This window comes from Molossus molossus, unplaced genomic scaffold (genome assembly GCF_014108415.1).
Source record: "Molossus molossus isolate mMolMol1 unplaced genomic scaffold, mMolMol1.p scaffold_m16_p_33, whole genome shotgun sequence".
NCBI lineage: Eukaryota > Metazoa > Chordata > Mammalia > Chiroptera > Molossidae > Molossus > Molossus molossus.
Window position 1 is genome coordinate 1,273,598 of NW_023425370.1, and position 14,555 is coordinate 1,288,152.

The following is a 14,555-nucleotide window of genomic DNA, read 5'->3' on the forward strand; positions in this document are numbered from 1 at the left end:
ATCACCACCACCATCATGACCATCATCATCACCACCACCACCACTAGCACCATCACACCACTACCACCATCACCACTACCACCATCACATCATCACCATGATCACCATCACCACCACCATCACCACCACCAGTCACCACCAAGGTCTGCAGCTTCAGCTCCAACTCCATCCACAAAACCATCACCACCACCTTTGGTGGCACATCTCTGTGCCCAGCAGGTGAACACCACCCTCTGCAGCCCCACACCTCCCACTAGGGCATGATGCTGCCGCTGATGGCAGATGAAGGTGGCAGAGGAGATGGTTTTAGCTTCATTGGTCACAAGTCAAGAAGGATGGCAATCTGTGACTTGTACAAAGATGTCAAGACAATGAAGGGAACACAAGGTCTAGGAAGCGCTCTGGTGGCTATCACCATCACTGGTGGCCTGGCCAGCTCTGGAAAGGAGTGGTTTCTGGTGGAGGGAATGGCAGATGTGGATGCCATAGCTGCCCTTGGGTAACCTACCCACAGAGGGCAGGGTCCAGGAATTGGAGCCAGGGGGGCTGGTTCAGACTCACTCCCTGCGGGACACTGGCAGCATCACTCCGCCACCCTGAGTCTGGGTTTCTTTGACGGCCTTGTCCAGCTGAGCACCTCCCATCCTCTGGGCCAAAGCACTGCTCAGAACTCCGCTCATCGCAGGAAGGTGATGGAGGGCAGACCCGGGCAGGGCTAAGGGTGCTGATGAATCTTGTAGGAACATTGCTGGCAGGCTCCCTGCACTGAGAGCCAGGGGCAGACAGCAGTTTCTGTAACTAGTCCCTGTGCTGGGTGGTCATGGAGCACTGAACCGCTGTGAGCATGGGGCCCAGGCAGGACAGGGTGTGGGCTGTTCTGGAAGGACACAGCCTTTTCGGGTCAAGGAGAAACTGGAGTCTGGTCACAGGCTGACGCTGGCCCTGGTCACACTCTGAGCCCTGGCCCTGGCCACGCTCTGAGCCCTGGCCCTGGCCACGCTCTGAGCCCTGGCCCTGGCCACGCTCTGAGCCCTGGCCCTGGCCACGCTCTGAGCCCTGGCCCTGGCCACGCTCTGAGCCCTGGCCCTGGCCACACTCTGGGCCCTGACGCAGTGGCTCACAGTCAGAATCATTCCCCTTGCGTGCAGAGTGTGTCTTGGGTCCATCTTGTTTGTGTTGGTTTTTTTGTTTTCAGTTTTTCCGTTGCATGTAGAGTTGGGTGTGAGCAGGACAGGAGAGTCAGGGAGCTGGCAAGACCCTGCCCTGGCAGTCCTGCAGAAGCCAGCCCCAGACGCCGGCCCAGAGCTGCGCGCTGCCCACCAGGACTTGCTCCCCCTGGCCCTCCTGTTCCTGGGCGCCCTCCCACTTGTCTGAGGGCTGGAGGGTGAGAAGGCCGCACAGGCCGCAGCCCTCACTGGGACCCCAGGCACGAGAGCTAGAACACGCATGTGTGAGATGGAACCTCCCGGAGGGCCACACGAAATGTGCACGTGTCACAAGCGCTGCAGTGAACAGCCTCAGCTGGGTCAGGGCTTGCTGCCACGTCTCACCAACGACCTTGTTCAGAGTGGTGCCTGGGCCGTGCCCTCGGGAAGCAGTGGTCCTTGTGCGCCTCCTGCTGCGGCAGGCTCCTTCCGGCAGCTGCAGGCCACACTCCCCGCACTCTGTTGTCCTCTCACACAGGGTTACTTGTGGTCACTCAGCCCCTCCCAGCCAGCCATGCAGTCACTGGTCCCTCTGCATCCTTGTAGGTCACTTGTGATCACCCACGGTCATGTACAAAGGAGACTGTGCCCACCCTATCCCAGCTCCACCTGCTGGTGAAAACTCTGTGGAAGGGTCACAAACGGGTCCACGCCTGCGAGAGTCCCACAAGCTGAACGGGGAACAGGGAGTGACGAGTGACGGGCCGGTCTCCCTGGGAACCCCGTGCCAGGCACCCCCTTCAGCTCGGCTTCATTCTTTTCACTCTGGACGACACGGTGGGCCTCCAAATGGCCCATCTGCACACCCCTCTTTGGGCTGGGGCCTTTGTCCACTGCCTCTGGGGACCACAGGGGTGTCAGGCAGCCTGGAGCTCTGGGGGAGGCCTGGCCAACTTTCCCTCCCAGCCTCCCAGCTCCTCAGCTGGGCTCCCTGCGGAGGCTCAGGCTGCCCCCTGCTGGAAGCACGGAGAAGAGGCGGGACCAGCACGAGTTTCTTTCTGCTCAGGGGCTGCTCTCGCTCCGCAACTGGGCAGGGTCACAGGCAGCTGAGGTGGGACGCAGCACAGGATGGGCGGGGCAGGAAGGGGGCCTGGTGTGTACCCTGCACCCAGGTGGAGGGAGGCAGCTGTGGGTGTGCTCACATTTGTCTCCCACCTGCTCCTTAAACAGCGGGGACCACCAAGCCTGCCTCAGGGATGGTGTCCTGGGGATGTGGTCCAAGCCCAGCCTGCCCGCCCTGCTCCAGGACCGAGGGGAGGGGTGGGTGGACGGGTGATGCAGAGGAGGGCAGGGGTTCTGGAGGAGATGGTGGGCCCCCAAGGCCAGCTGGGAGGGGGCACCCCAGGGCCCCCAGGCTCCCTCCCTCTCCCCATGTCTGCCACTGCCCCTTCCCTGGGTCAGATTATCCCTCCTGCCTGGCTCAGCCCAGGGAGGTCAAGCGCCTGCCTCCGTGAGTCTCAAAGTCGGGGAGGGGAGGGGTGGGGGGGCCCCGCATCCTCGGTTCCCCATCAGGTTCCTCACAGCCCCCTGGGAGACTAGCAGCTGCCTGGAGCCATGTGACCACTGCCTGGAGGCCACGGCCCAGAGAGATGGGAGGCTCCTGGCACCCAAGCAGGGCACAGGGCAGGGTGAAGCCAAGGTGCCCACCAGGCTTCTGGTGGGCCCAGCCCTCTCGGTCGTTAGAGGGACCAAGGCTGGTCAGTGGAGCCCAGCCCAGCCCAGCCAGCCTGGGTGCTGCCCAGAAAAAAGGCCACACAGAGGGGACACAGGTTTTTAATCCTTTTTATTGAAGAAAAGAAAAGGAGAGAAAAAATAGATTCCCCACCCCTGCTTCATCCCAGAGTGGGCCTCTAGTTCTGCCCCCGGGGGCAGGCAGGAGAGAGGACTGTGCTCTCTGCCTGGGACAGGAGGCCCGGGCCCTGGAAGGGTGTGGGGGCTGGCTGCTTCCCGAGGGGTGGGGGTGTCTAAAAAACGGTGCCAGGCCGGCCGGGCCAAGCAGGCTGGTCCTCTGTTGCAGTGGCTCAGGCGGGCATCCTGGGGATGCTGGCCACACCCAGCCTGGCCATTGTCCACGGCTGCCCATCTGACCGCCGGGGCCGGGGCCGAGGAGGGCAGAGTCTGAGGCACCTTCTGGCCTCTGGAGCCCTGTGCCACTGGGGCCACCGCCTCCTGTCCGTCTGGCTCTGGTCCCAGCACTGCGGACCTCTGCCTGGCCGCTGTCCGAGTGCCCTGAGCCGGGACGCGGGCCTGGCCCGCCACCCGCGAGCATGTCTGTGCCCGTCCTGTGGCAGAAGCGGGCAGAGCAGCATCCCTCCTCTGTGCCCGGTGTGTGGCCACCGCCCACCCGCTCAGACCTCAGTCTGCAGGTCGATGATGTCCTGGCCCACCAGCGGGATGGTGGCGCCTGACTTCTCCCACTCCACACTCCGCAGCTCCAGGGGCGACGGTGGCAGCGGCTCCAGCTCCTTCTTCACCCACGCGGGCGGCCCGTGGGCTTTGCGGAGGCTCTCCCAGGGCCGCTTGTTGGGCGTCTGCTGCTTTTCTGGCTGCTGGCCAGCGGGCGGTGGACAGGTGGGGTGGGGAGGGAGACAGACGGGGAGGGAGCAAAGGGTGAGAGCGAGTCAGAGCAGCAGGAGGGACCAGCGAGGGCAGCAGGAGGCCAGCACAGGGAGGGCAGGAGCCTCTCCACTGCACGAGGGCCCTGGCCCCTACCGGGTCTGGGTCTCGGGTGGCTTGCAGGGAGGGCAGCTGGGGGCCCCTGCCTACTCAGCACCCCTTGCTTGGCTGTCCCCTCCTGAGAGGTGGCCTTGCCCAGACAGCCCCTGCTCCCCCTCTAGACGGCCCCAGTCCCTCTGGGGTGCAGCATGAGCTGGGCCAAGCCCGCCAAGGAAAGTGGACAAGTGAACACAGGAATGAACTGGGTTTGAGGAAGAAGGGAGAAAGCAGTCTTTCTTACCTAAGGGCTCTCGCCGCCCTGCCCCACACCCAGGGTCCCACCTGCCGACCCGCTGACCCCCGGCCCAGACCTTGCTCTCCGGGCCCAGCGCCTCCTTGTCCTTCTCTGCGTGCTGCAGCCTCCGGTTCAGGTCCTGGAACATGTCCTGGTGGCGCTTCCGCGTGTGCATGATTTTCTGCAGGGGGGGGCAGAGGCCCGAGCTGGAGGGCGGCCCTGCCCCGCACACCTGTGGACCCAGGTCAGGGGCAGGTCCTCTCCCCCAGGCCCCAGGTGTTCGGGGACCCACCTCGAAGTCCAGCTCTGCATACCGGGACTTCCGCCTCTGCGGGGAGAAGGGGTTTGTGTGCATTTGTGGCCAGATCCCTAAAACCTCCCCAATCACAAGTCCTGGCCTCTCCTTGCCCGAGGATGGGGTGGTAGAGACCCCCTCACCCCACGCATGCCCTTGGGGTGCTGGGCCTGGTTGCTCTCCACCGCCCCCGCCCCCGTCTCTACGCCCATGTCCCACAGGCTGAGCACGGCTTGGGGGGCCAACGCCAGCGGTCAGGCGGTCTCGGGGGGACTCGCAAGGACTGCCCGACCACAGAGGGCTAGACCCAAGAGGTTCAGGTGCGGGCTGCGGGTCCCTGAGTCCTGCGAAGGGCGAGACCCCCCTCGGGGCCACTAACGAGAGGCTGCTGTAGAAAGCCCTCTGCCAGGAGCAGCGCCAGCCGGGGGCAGAGATGCCCCTGCCCCTCCTCTAGGCAGAGTAAGGACACCTGGTCCTGGGCCAGGACAGCCAGGCTCTTCCAGCGGGCGGGGCAGGGTGCTGGCCTTCGACACTGGCCGCCAGCCCACAGCCGAGGCCCGGGACCTGACTCCTCCTCTTCTGGCTGGGACCCCCCCCCACCCCCCCAAGGTCCTCACCTCCAGGGAGCTCACGGACAAGGTGGCGACGTTCTCATTCTTGGGCCCCGCCCCCGTGCTGGGCCCTGGGTGGGTGGCGGGCTCCCTGGGCTCCCCCAGGTTGGGGGGCACTGGCTCCAGGGTGGGCGGCGGGGGCAGAGGCTGTTGGGGTGGTGGGGGTGGTGGAGGTGGGGGCGGTGGGGGCTGGGCAGGGGGTGCCTCCGGGGGCTGGCGGGAGGGCGGGCTGCGGGCAGGGAGGCTGGCATCGGGAGCCATGCTGAGGTGGATGAGACGTGTCTGGGGCATCTGGTCGATGTGGATGCTGTACTTGGACTCTTCCTGGGGCTTGGGCCGCAGCGTGGCCGTGGCTGTGGGCAGGATCACGTAGCTCGTGTCCAGGGCCTTCTCCTGGGCCCGGCTCAGCTCCGAGTCCAGCTTCTTGAAGATGTCCCCGTCACCCACGAAGGAGGACTTGGGCGCGCGGCCCTTCTTGAGGGTCAGCGAGTGGTTGGGGAAGTCGGGCAGGGGGCCGCCGGGGCCGCGGGGGGAGCCGGGCACGTGCAGCTTGGACACGTTGGCCGGCAGGCTGTTGAAGTTGGGGGGCGGCACCTTGGCGTGGGCCAGCTTCAGCTTCTCCTCCTCGGGCAGGGACGGCCGCTTCAGTGTGCCGGTGATGGTGGCCGTGCGGCAGGCTGCAATGTCCTTGTTCAGCACTGAGGGACAGGGCAGGGGTCAGAGCGGCCTGTGCGGGGCCCCACTGGACACAACCCCTCCCGTGCGTGGTGCCGCAGTGGCCAGGGACCCTTCTGTACTTTCGAACAAGGCTGGGACACGGGTTGCCCCTCTGTCCACCCCCGCACAAGACAGAGGACCGCCACCCACACGCGGCCCTTCCAGAAGCTGGGTGGCCTCCGACGGCCCCGAGTTGGCCCACACTGCCCAGAAGTGCAGACACACAGCAACCCGATGGCGGGACGGCCTGTCGCTGGGGGCCCAGGCTGTGTGACCTCTGACCTGAGTTCCGCATGCCCACCACCCACCCTGATCCTACCGATTTGCCTCAGCTGGCCCCAGGAGAGCCCAAAGCTGCCAGGCTGCCCACCCAGCCCTACTCAGGGCCCATCCTCGGGAGGCCTGCTCTGACGCAGCCTGCCCCCTGCTGGCCAGGGGCCCAGCTTCCAGCCACACCTCTGTCCAGCCCCAGCCCCAGGGCTCCCCGCATCCTGCCTCATCAGCACACAGCCTTCAAAGTGCCCACTACAGGTCGGGGCTTCTTGGGCCAACCTCCCTGCCCCTTCTCTTCTCGACACTCTGGACGCCAACACACTGCCCCTACCCAGCCCTGCCCTCCAGTCCATGTGGCCCAGCAGGGGACCGCCATCTTCTCTGCCAAACCTGTGCTCCCCGCAGGGTCGGGAAGGGTCCCCCCGGGCTGCCTCCTGCTCCTCCCTGCCCACCCCAGCGCGAGCGTCAGCCCGGGGACCAGACGTGCCTCCCAGGCACTCAGGGGACAACCCGACTCCCTCTAGGGCCCTGCTTCCCACGCAGTCTCAGTGCTTAGTTGTCTGTGACACCCCCTCCACCCCCCAACCTGACAGCCACGGGCCACTCGTTCAGGAGGTCGAGCTAGGCCAGGCCGTCTTCCCAATGAGGAAAGAGGTGGTGGTGAGAGGGGCCAGTGCCCCCACAGGGCTGGGCCAGGCCCCCAAAGCCCCTGAGTTTCCAGGCCACCTCCCAGAGAGAGTGGCCAAATAACACGAGACTAAGAGCAGAGAGACTCCAGCTCCTCTTCAGCCCAACCCAGAGACCACCTCCTCCAGGAAGCCCTCCCGGGTCTACCTGGCAACAGTGGACACGCCCGCCCAGGGCCGTCCCAGCAGCTCTCCAGGGCTGTCTCTAGAGAAGACACTTCTCAAGTATCTGACAGATCAAAGAGAGGGTGACCCCTCAGGAAAGTGCCTGCCTGTGCCTCAGACCCCTGGCTCCCCGAACAATGACACTTGGGGGGGCTTCCTTTTATTGGGCAACTAATTCCCTTCTTGCCCTTGCTTCCAGGAAGCTCAGCGCTAGCCTCGGGCTCCGCATGGGTCCTTCTACCTGTTCTCCTGTTCCCACTGATGTCCCCCAGCCCCTCCTCGGCAGCTCGACAACGATGAAGGAATGAAAGCGACACAGAACGTGAGCCCTCGAGGGAGGGCAGGTGGGTGGGTGATGGAGGAAGGTGGGGCGGGGGACGGCGCCTTCCCAGCCTCATCGCTGCTATGAGGAGGAGGCTGGAGGAAGACTGGCAGCGTCTGGGTGCTGAGGACTGGGGCACAGTGGGGAGACGGGGCCGGACGGAGGCCCAGGGGTCCTCTCCAGGGCTACGGCTCCACCAGCACAGACCCTGCCCGCAGCTCAGGGAGTGGTGGGGCTGGGAGGCAGGGGCACTGGTGCGGACAGGTCTGTGTGAGGCCTGCCTCCCTGCTCGGGCCCCCAGGACAGCGTCTCCCCGGTCTGGGTGGGCTGTGGGCGGGGCAGGATGAGGACAGACAAACGGACAGACAGATGCACGAAGAAAAGGAAAAGAAGCAAGTGGGCCCTGGCGAGGGCCACCTGTCGCTCTCACCTGTCAGGCGCTCACCTGATCTACAGGCCAGATCCACATCTTTCTCGAAGTCGGTCTGCAAGACAGAGATGGGCAGGGGCGGGCCTGAGGGCCAGCGGGCAGGGCCGGGCTGCCGCCACACACCACGATGCCTGGCGGCTGGCGGGAGGCCCACACTGCCGCTGCAGCCCCGGGGAGCCTGTTCCCCAACCTCAGACTGGGCTCACAGCTCCTCCTGGCGGGGCTTGGGGGCCTAGAGAGCGCAGAGGCAGCCCGCACCCCGGGCTCCGAACCCTACCATGAGCTGGGCGTGGCCGTTCTGGAAGGAGCCCCCCGAGTCCCCGTTGCCTTCCTCCTGGCGATCCACCACTCGGCACTTCACGGCGTCCTGGACCTGGGGGGGAGCGCGGGCGTCAGCAGCAGCCCCTGCCCGGTGAGGACGGGCCCCGGCGTGGTGCCAGGAGGGCCGTTCACGCAGGCCCAGCACCTGGGTCCACCTCTGCCGTCCGAGAGGACAACTCCAGCAGGGGCACCACGGACCCCAGCACGAGCTCTGGGCCTCCCTGGAGGGACCTGCCCGCAGGCTGGGGGTCACCTGGTGTCCAGACCTGCCCTTCATCACCACGGCCTCCACTTCCCTGCCTGTCCGCACAGCCGAGCACCTGGCCCTCACGTGCTCAGGGACGCCCCGCCGGAGCGCCCACAAGGGTCCCCGGGGAGACGGCGTGTCTGCGGGTGAGGCACCTGCTGGAGGACAGCTGCCTGCACCATCGAAGGGACGTCACCCACTCCGCCCCGACTCTTCAGAGGGGGACAGCCGGGCGGCCCTCCCCAGTTCGCCTTCTCGTTTTCCAGCCTCCGCCCTCTCCTCGAGGGGCCGCCTACTGTCCAGGCGTCTCAGCTCCTGCCCTGTCTCTGTGTATTTCCTGAGTTAATCCTCACCCGAGGGTATTTTTCCATTCGTTTTTAGAGAGTGGAAGGGAGGGAGGGAGAGAAACATCCATTGGTTCCCTCCTGCATAACCACGACCAGGGCCCGGGATTGAACCTGCAATCCAGGTAGGTGCCCTTGACCAGGAATCGAACCCGCAACCCTCGGGTCTGCAGGCCGGCACTCTACCCGCCTAGCCACACCGGGCAGGGCCTGCTCTCGTCTTCCCGATCCCCCGAGCTCCCTTTCTGTGGCCTGCTGTCCCTGCTTCACAGAAGCCAGGCCACCAAAGAGCCACGGCCCTAGGGCCTGGTCAGCGCATGCCCACGGGGCTGACCCCAACACCCCTGACTGACCCGTGTTGGGCTGCAGCTGCCAGTCTACAGGAGGGACTGTCGCGAGGTCGTGGGTACGAGCCAACAAGAAGCCGGGATGTGGCACACATGGGCCTCTCCTCTGAGGGCATCATGGGGGTGCGTGATGTGTGTCCCCTCGGGCCACCTCCCTGCCCAGGGAGGGTCGGTGGCGCTTCCGGTGAAGGCCGTCCTCAGGCCCGCGGGCTCAGGACCGGCTGGCCGTTCGGACGGCAGAAGCTGCAGGACCGTCGTCCCGCCTCGCCCTGTGGTCACTGCCCGGAGAAGGGGGTTCACATCTCCCAGGACTTCGTCGTCCCGCCTCGCCCTGTGGTCACTGCCCCGGAGAAGGGGGTTCTCATCTCCCAGGACTTCGTCGTCCCGCCTCGCCCTGTAGTCACTGCCCCGGAGAAGGGGGTTCTCATCTCCCAGGACTTCGTCGCCCCGCCTCGCCCTGTGGTCACTGCCCCGGAGAAGGGGGTTCTCATCTCCCAGGAGGTACGAGCCCGTGGGGGGCTTCGGCTTGCGGGGCGACCAAGGTCAGCACGCACGTTCCCCAGTACGTTCTCAGTGTATCCCCATCTTCCACTGCACTGCGCCCCCAGGCCGGCGTCCCCCCAGACAGTGGAGCCCCAGGTGGGGGGTTCAGTGAGGGCACTGCTGCCAGTTCAGGGGGTCCTGAAGTGCTCCCCAAACAGACGGAGGACCAGCAGCTGCACTCCTCGCGCCCAGAGGCCCTGGTGGCCGGCCGGCTCGGGACCTGCTGCAGCTGCAGCCGACTTCTGCTCCCCGCCCCAGGCTCTGCCTCGGCGCCTCCTCCCCGCTCCTCATCCTCTCAAAGTCCACGCGCTCTACATGCCCCGCGCCATCTTCCTAGGGACCCGGGGGAATCCACCCGCCCGCTCCCGCCCCCTTCGCCGCCCCAGTCGGGGCGCCGGCTGTGCACCTGCCCGTCAGTGCCCACCACGGCCCTGGCTCGGCCTCGCTGTTGAGCCAGGTCCATTGATGCCGAGACGCTCTCCCACTGCGGCCCCCCGAGGCTGGGACACCGCCTCCACCACTGCCACCCGCCAGGGGCAGTCGGGACCTCCTGGGTGGAAACCCTCTCCAGCTGCCTTCTGGAGACGTCCAGGGAACCCCAGGAGTCCCGGCTGCCCTGAAAGCTGCTCACCTCTCGGTGGCTCCCAGGGCCCCGAGGACGGAGCCCCCACCCCTGCACCCCGGGCCTGAGGTGCCCACCTCTCTCCGGAGGACGCAGTGCACCATCACGGGGACGGAGCCCCCCACCCCCGCACCCCAGGCCTGAGCTGCCCACCTCTCTCCGGAGGACACAGTGCACCATCACGGGGACGGAGCCCCCCACCCCTGCACCCCAGGCCAGCCGCCGCCCACCTCTCTCCGGAGGACGCAGTGCACCATCACGGGGACGGAGCCCCCACCCCTGCACCCCGGGCCTGAGGTGCCCACCTCTCTCCGGAGGACGCAGTGCACCATCACGATGACGAAGCCCCCCACCCCTGCACCCCGGGCCTGCCGCCGCCCACCTCTCTCCGGAGGACGCAGTGCACCATCACGGGGACGGAGCCCCCCACCCCCGCACCCCAGGCCTGAGCTGCCCACCTCTCTCCGGAGGACACAGTGCACCATCACGGGGACGGAGCCCCCCACCCCTGCACCCCAGGCCAGCCGCCGCCCACCTCTCTCCGGAGGACACAGTGCACCATCACGGGGACGGAGCCCCCACCCCTGCACCCCGGGCCTGAGGTGCCCACCTCTCTCCGGAGGACGCAGTGCACCATCACGATGACGAAGCCCCCCCACCCCTGCACCCCGGGCCTGCCGCCGCCCACCTCTCTCCGGAGGACGCAGTGCACCATCACGGGGACGGAGCCCCCCACCCCCGCACCCCAGGCCTGAGCTGCCCACCTCTCTCCGGTGGTCCCAGTGCACCATCACGGGGACGGAGCCCCCCACCCCTGCACCCCAGGCCAGCCGCCGCCCACCTCTCTCCGGAGGACACAGTGCACCATCACGGGGACGGAGCCCCCACCCCTGCACCCCAGGCCTGCCACCCACTTCTCTCCGGAGGACACAGTGCACCATCACGGGGACGGAGCCCCCACCCCTGCACCCCAGGCCTGCTGCCCACCTCTCTCTGGAGGACGCAGTGCACCATCATGGGGACGAAGCCCCCCACCCCCGCACCCCAGGCCTGAGGTGCCCACCTCTCTCCGGAGGACGCAGTGCACCATCACGGGGATGAAGCCCCCCACCCCTGCACCCCAGGCCTGCTGCCCACCTCTCTCTGGAGGACACAGTGCACCATCATGGGGACGAAGCCCCCCACCCCCGCACCCCAGGCCTGAGGCGCCCACCTCTCTCCGGAGGATGCAGTGCACCATCACGGGGACGGAACCCCCCACCCCTGCACCCCGGGCCTGCCGCCACCCACTTCTCTCCGGAGGACGCAGTGCACCATCACGGGGACGGAGTCCCCCACCCCTGCACCCCAGGCCTGCTGCCCACCTCTCTCCGGAGGACGCAGTGCACCATCACGGGGACGGAGTCCCCCACCCCTGCACCCCAGGCCTGCTGCCCACCTCTCTCTGGAGGACGCAGTGCACCATCACGGGGATGAAGCCCCCCACCCCCGCACCCCAGGCCTGAGGTGCCCACCTCTCTCCGGAGGACGCAGTGCACCATCAGGGGACGAAGCCCCCCACCCCTGCACCCCAGGCCTGAGGTGCCCACCTCTCTCCGGAGGACGCAGTGCACCATCACGGGGACGGAGCCCCCACCCCTGCACCCCAGGCCTGCCGCCCACCTCTCTCCGGAGGACGCAGTGCACCATCATGGGGACGGAGCCCCCACCCCTGCACCCCAGGCCTGCCGCCCACCTCTCTCCGGAGGACGCAGTGCACCATCACGGGGACGAAGCCCCCCACCCCTGCACCCCAGGCCTGAGGTGCCCACCTCTCTCCGGAGGACGCAGTGCACCATCACGATGACGAAGCCCTCCAGCGAGTCGAAGACGGCGAAGAGGATCTGGAAGAGGGCGGAGCGGCGGTCGGTGACAGCGAGCACGGCCGACATCCAGGTCAGCGCCAGCAGCGGCAGCACGACGCAGGAGCTCCACAGCGAGGCCCTGCGGACAGGCCGCGTCAGCGCTGCACCCCGGGGCGCCCAGCCCCGCTCCCTCCCTGGTCCCCACCCTCCCAGCCCTCTGTAGGGATCTCCCTGCCTGGTGGGCTGTTCTGCCATAACCAGGGCTCCCAGGGGAGGCTGGTGCCTGGTGCGGGAGGGGGCGCTTTGGGACACGCGAGTTCCCGGCTGTCCAGGCCACAGGGAGGGGAGGAGGCCCCTGCTGGTCCCAGCTTCCAGGGCCCCACGCAGCCCTCAGGCCCCAAGCCAGGGGTACCGGGGCCACACTGCAAGCTGGCCACAGGGAGCAGTGCTGGGCCAGGCCTCTGAGCTCCGGCCAGGGGGAGGGAGGGAGGGAGAGAACCCGGAGGGGAGGTGATAGGACAGACAAGGCCAGGCAGGTGGGGACCAGGCAGACAGACGGGGACAGACAGACAGACACTTCTTCCTCTTGGCGAGCCCTGCTCTGCTCACCCCAGGGGAGGGGCCGCCTGTCCCACAGCCCCTCCCCCGCGTGGCCCTTGGCAGCCCAGGCCCATCCCTGCACATCACAGGCTACAGGTGTGCCCCCTGAGCCCGTCCTGGGCCATGCAGGGGGCACACCACACTACCTCAAGGGGCCGTTGTGGGCACAGGCGCGTCCGCAGGGCACTTGGCATGCTTGGGAAACACGGCCCATCTGGCCCCTGGGGAGCCTCTCAGGGCCACTGAGGCCTGAGGACCCAGCCAGGGTGGGCTCTGCCCCCATGGGTGGGTGACAGCCTGCAGGGCCCCCAAGAGGCTGCTGAGGCCAGTCACGACTGGGTGGGGCCTGGCTTCCAGACCACCTACTTGCTCCCCGCTCAGGACCACGGGTCAGGAGAAAGAGTGTAGGGCGGGGCCACCAGGAGGGAGCAGGGGACCCCAGCTGGACAAGAGGCCAGGAGGGCCCAGGGTCCAACCAGACACGAACCCCCAAACGAGTGGGGCCTTGGCCGGGGGCCAGGGCAGGACCTTCCGCCCAACCGCACACTGTGCCCTGCAGCCCAGGACCTGTAGGGGACCAACCGCAAAGGCCGACATGTGTCACCTCCAGACTGGGCACCGCAGCCGCACCTGCTCCTGCCCCCCACCCCGTCCCCTCTTCCTCCTCTTCCTCCTCCTCCTTCCCCTCCTCTTGGCCCGTCTCTAAGACCGGGATCCCCAATCCCAGGCTCGTCCCTGTCTCTGGTCCTGCCCCTCTCAGGTCCCTCCCCAGCTCAGAGACAGCTCCTTGGCCACCCACCTGGTGGCTCAGGCCGGAGCCAAAGGTCACTCTGAGGCCTGCCCTCCTGTCCTGGCACAGCGCGGGCCCCAGAACCGGACCTCACAGACCCCTCCTCCCTAGACAGCCTTGAGGTCTCCTCGCAGGCCCCTCACGGTCCTTCTGAAACAGCAGCCCGCCCAGGGCGCAGGGCCAGACCCACCCAGGGCCCTGGCTGACCGAGGCAGCAGGGGCAGGCCGCACAGCGAGGGCTCCAGTGGGACTGCACCCAGACGCTCCTGCCTCCTCGGACGCCGAGCCGCTGCCTGCTCCGCACCTGCTGTGCACAGGCCTGAGCGAGCCCCTGGGACACACCCGCCTGGCAAGTCTGTTCTCTGCCTCTCCTCGTCACGGGGGGGGGGGGGTGCCAGGCTCTCCTCACTTCCAGCGCAGCCCTCCTGTAGCAGGGACCCCTGGATGTTCCCACCCCCCGTTCTGAGCAGGGGGGCCAAGCGCCCCCACAAACTCCCCTTGCTGAGTCATCTCTCAGCAGAGGCGTCTGTGCCGGCACAGCTGAGCTCGGGGACCTGAAATCACTCGAATCCCCACAGCCTGCGCCGAGCCTCAGGATCCCATGCAAGTCCCTTCGTAATCGGAGGAGGCGCAGCCGGGGGTGGGGTGCAGTCACCCCATCCACCCCCTTTGCAAAGTCAGAGGCCCCTAGGTGGGGGGCCTGAGTGTGGGCTGGGGCTGGGCAGGGCAGCTGCCTCCCAGGAGCCGAGTGACCTCCCAGGTTGCGGCCCCCAGGCTCCGGGTACAGGCCCCCCAGGTCAGGGGGAGGTGCTGCCCTCCACGGAGACAGGAGTGTGAAGCGAGGGCCATGCCTGAGCCCAAGGGCAGTGGCCCCTTGGCGGGACTGCTTGCAGGGCCCCGTAGACCCTGCGTGAGGGAGCAGCTCTCTCCCTCGAGCCCCTCCCCCAGGCATGTGGCCCAACACACCAGCCTGTGCCCTGGACCGGGCTCATGCTGTCCATGCACTGCCCACACCAGCCTTGCCCTCTGCACGGCTCCTCCAACTCTGGGCCCCCGTGTCCAGCTCAGGGGCGAACACGGAGGGTCCCAGGGTCAGGGGCGTGTATGCTGGAAATGGCAACCCAGACGCTGCTGAGTCCGCTGAGCCACGTCCCTCCAGATGCAGCCCCCACCGTCCTGGGATGTAAACCAGCCCGCTGGCCCTGAGCCTGCCCGCCCCCGGCGGTGACTGCCTGTCATGTGC

The 14,555-nt window shown here is 67.3% G+C and overlaps 1 protein-coding gene across 1 annotated transcript in view; it reads right to left on the bottom strand.

The window, feature by feature from the left end:
- Positions 1–3,038: 3,038 nt before the first annotated feature.
- ADGRB1 (adhesion G protein-coupled receptor B1) overlaps positions 3,039–14,555 on the bottom strand; it is a 59,631-nt gene continuing 48,114 nt past the window's right edge. The window contains exons 24-30 of the mRNA XM_036281306.1: positions 11,890–12,061; positions 7,932–8,027; positions 7,670–7,709; positions 5,068–5,759; positions 4,448–4,483; positions 4,232–4,336; positions 3,039–3,751 (exon numbers count right to left, since the gene is read on the bottom strand). Coding sequence (XP_036137199.1) covers positions 3,554–3,751; positions 4,232–4,336; positions 4,448–4,483; positions 5,068–5,759; positions 7,670–7,709; positions 7,932–8,027; positions 11,890–12,061 — 1,339 coding nt within the window. The 3' untranslated portion in view covers positions 3,039–3,553. The remainder of the gene's footprint in view (positions 3,752–4,231; positions 4,337–4,447; positions 4,484–5,067; positions 5,760–7,669; positions 7,710–7,931; positions 8,028–11,889; positions 12,062–14,555) is intronic.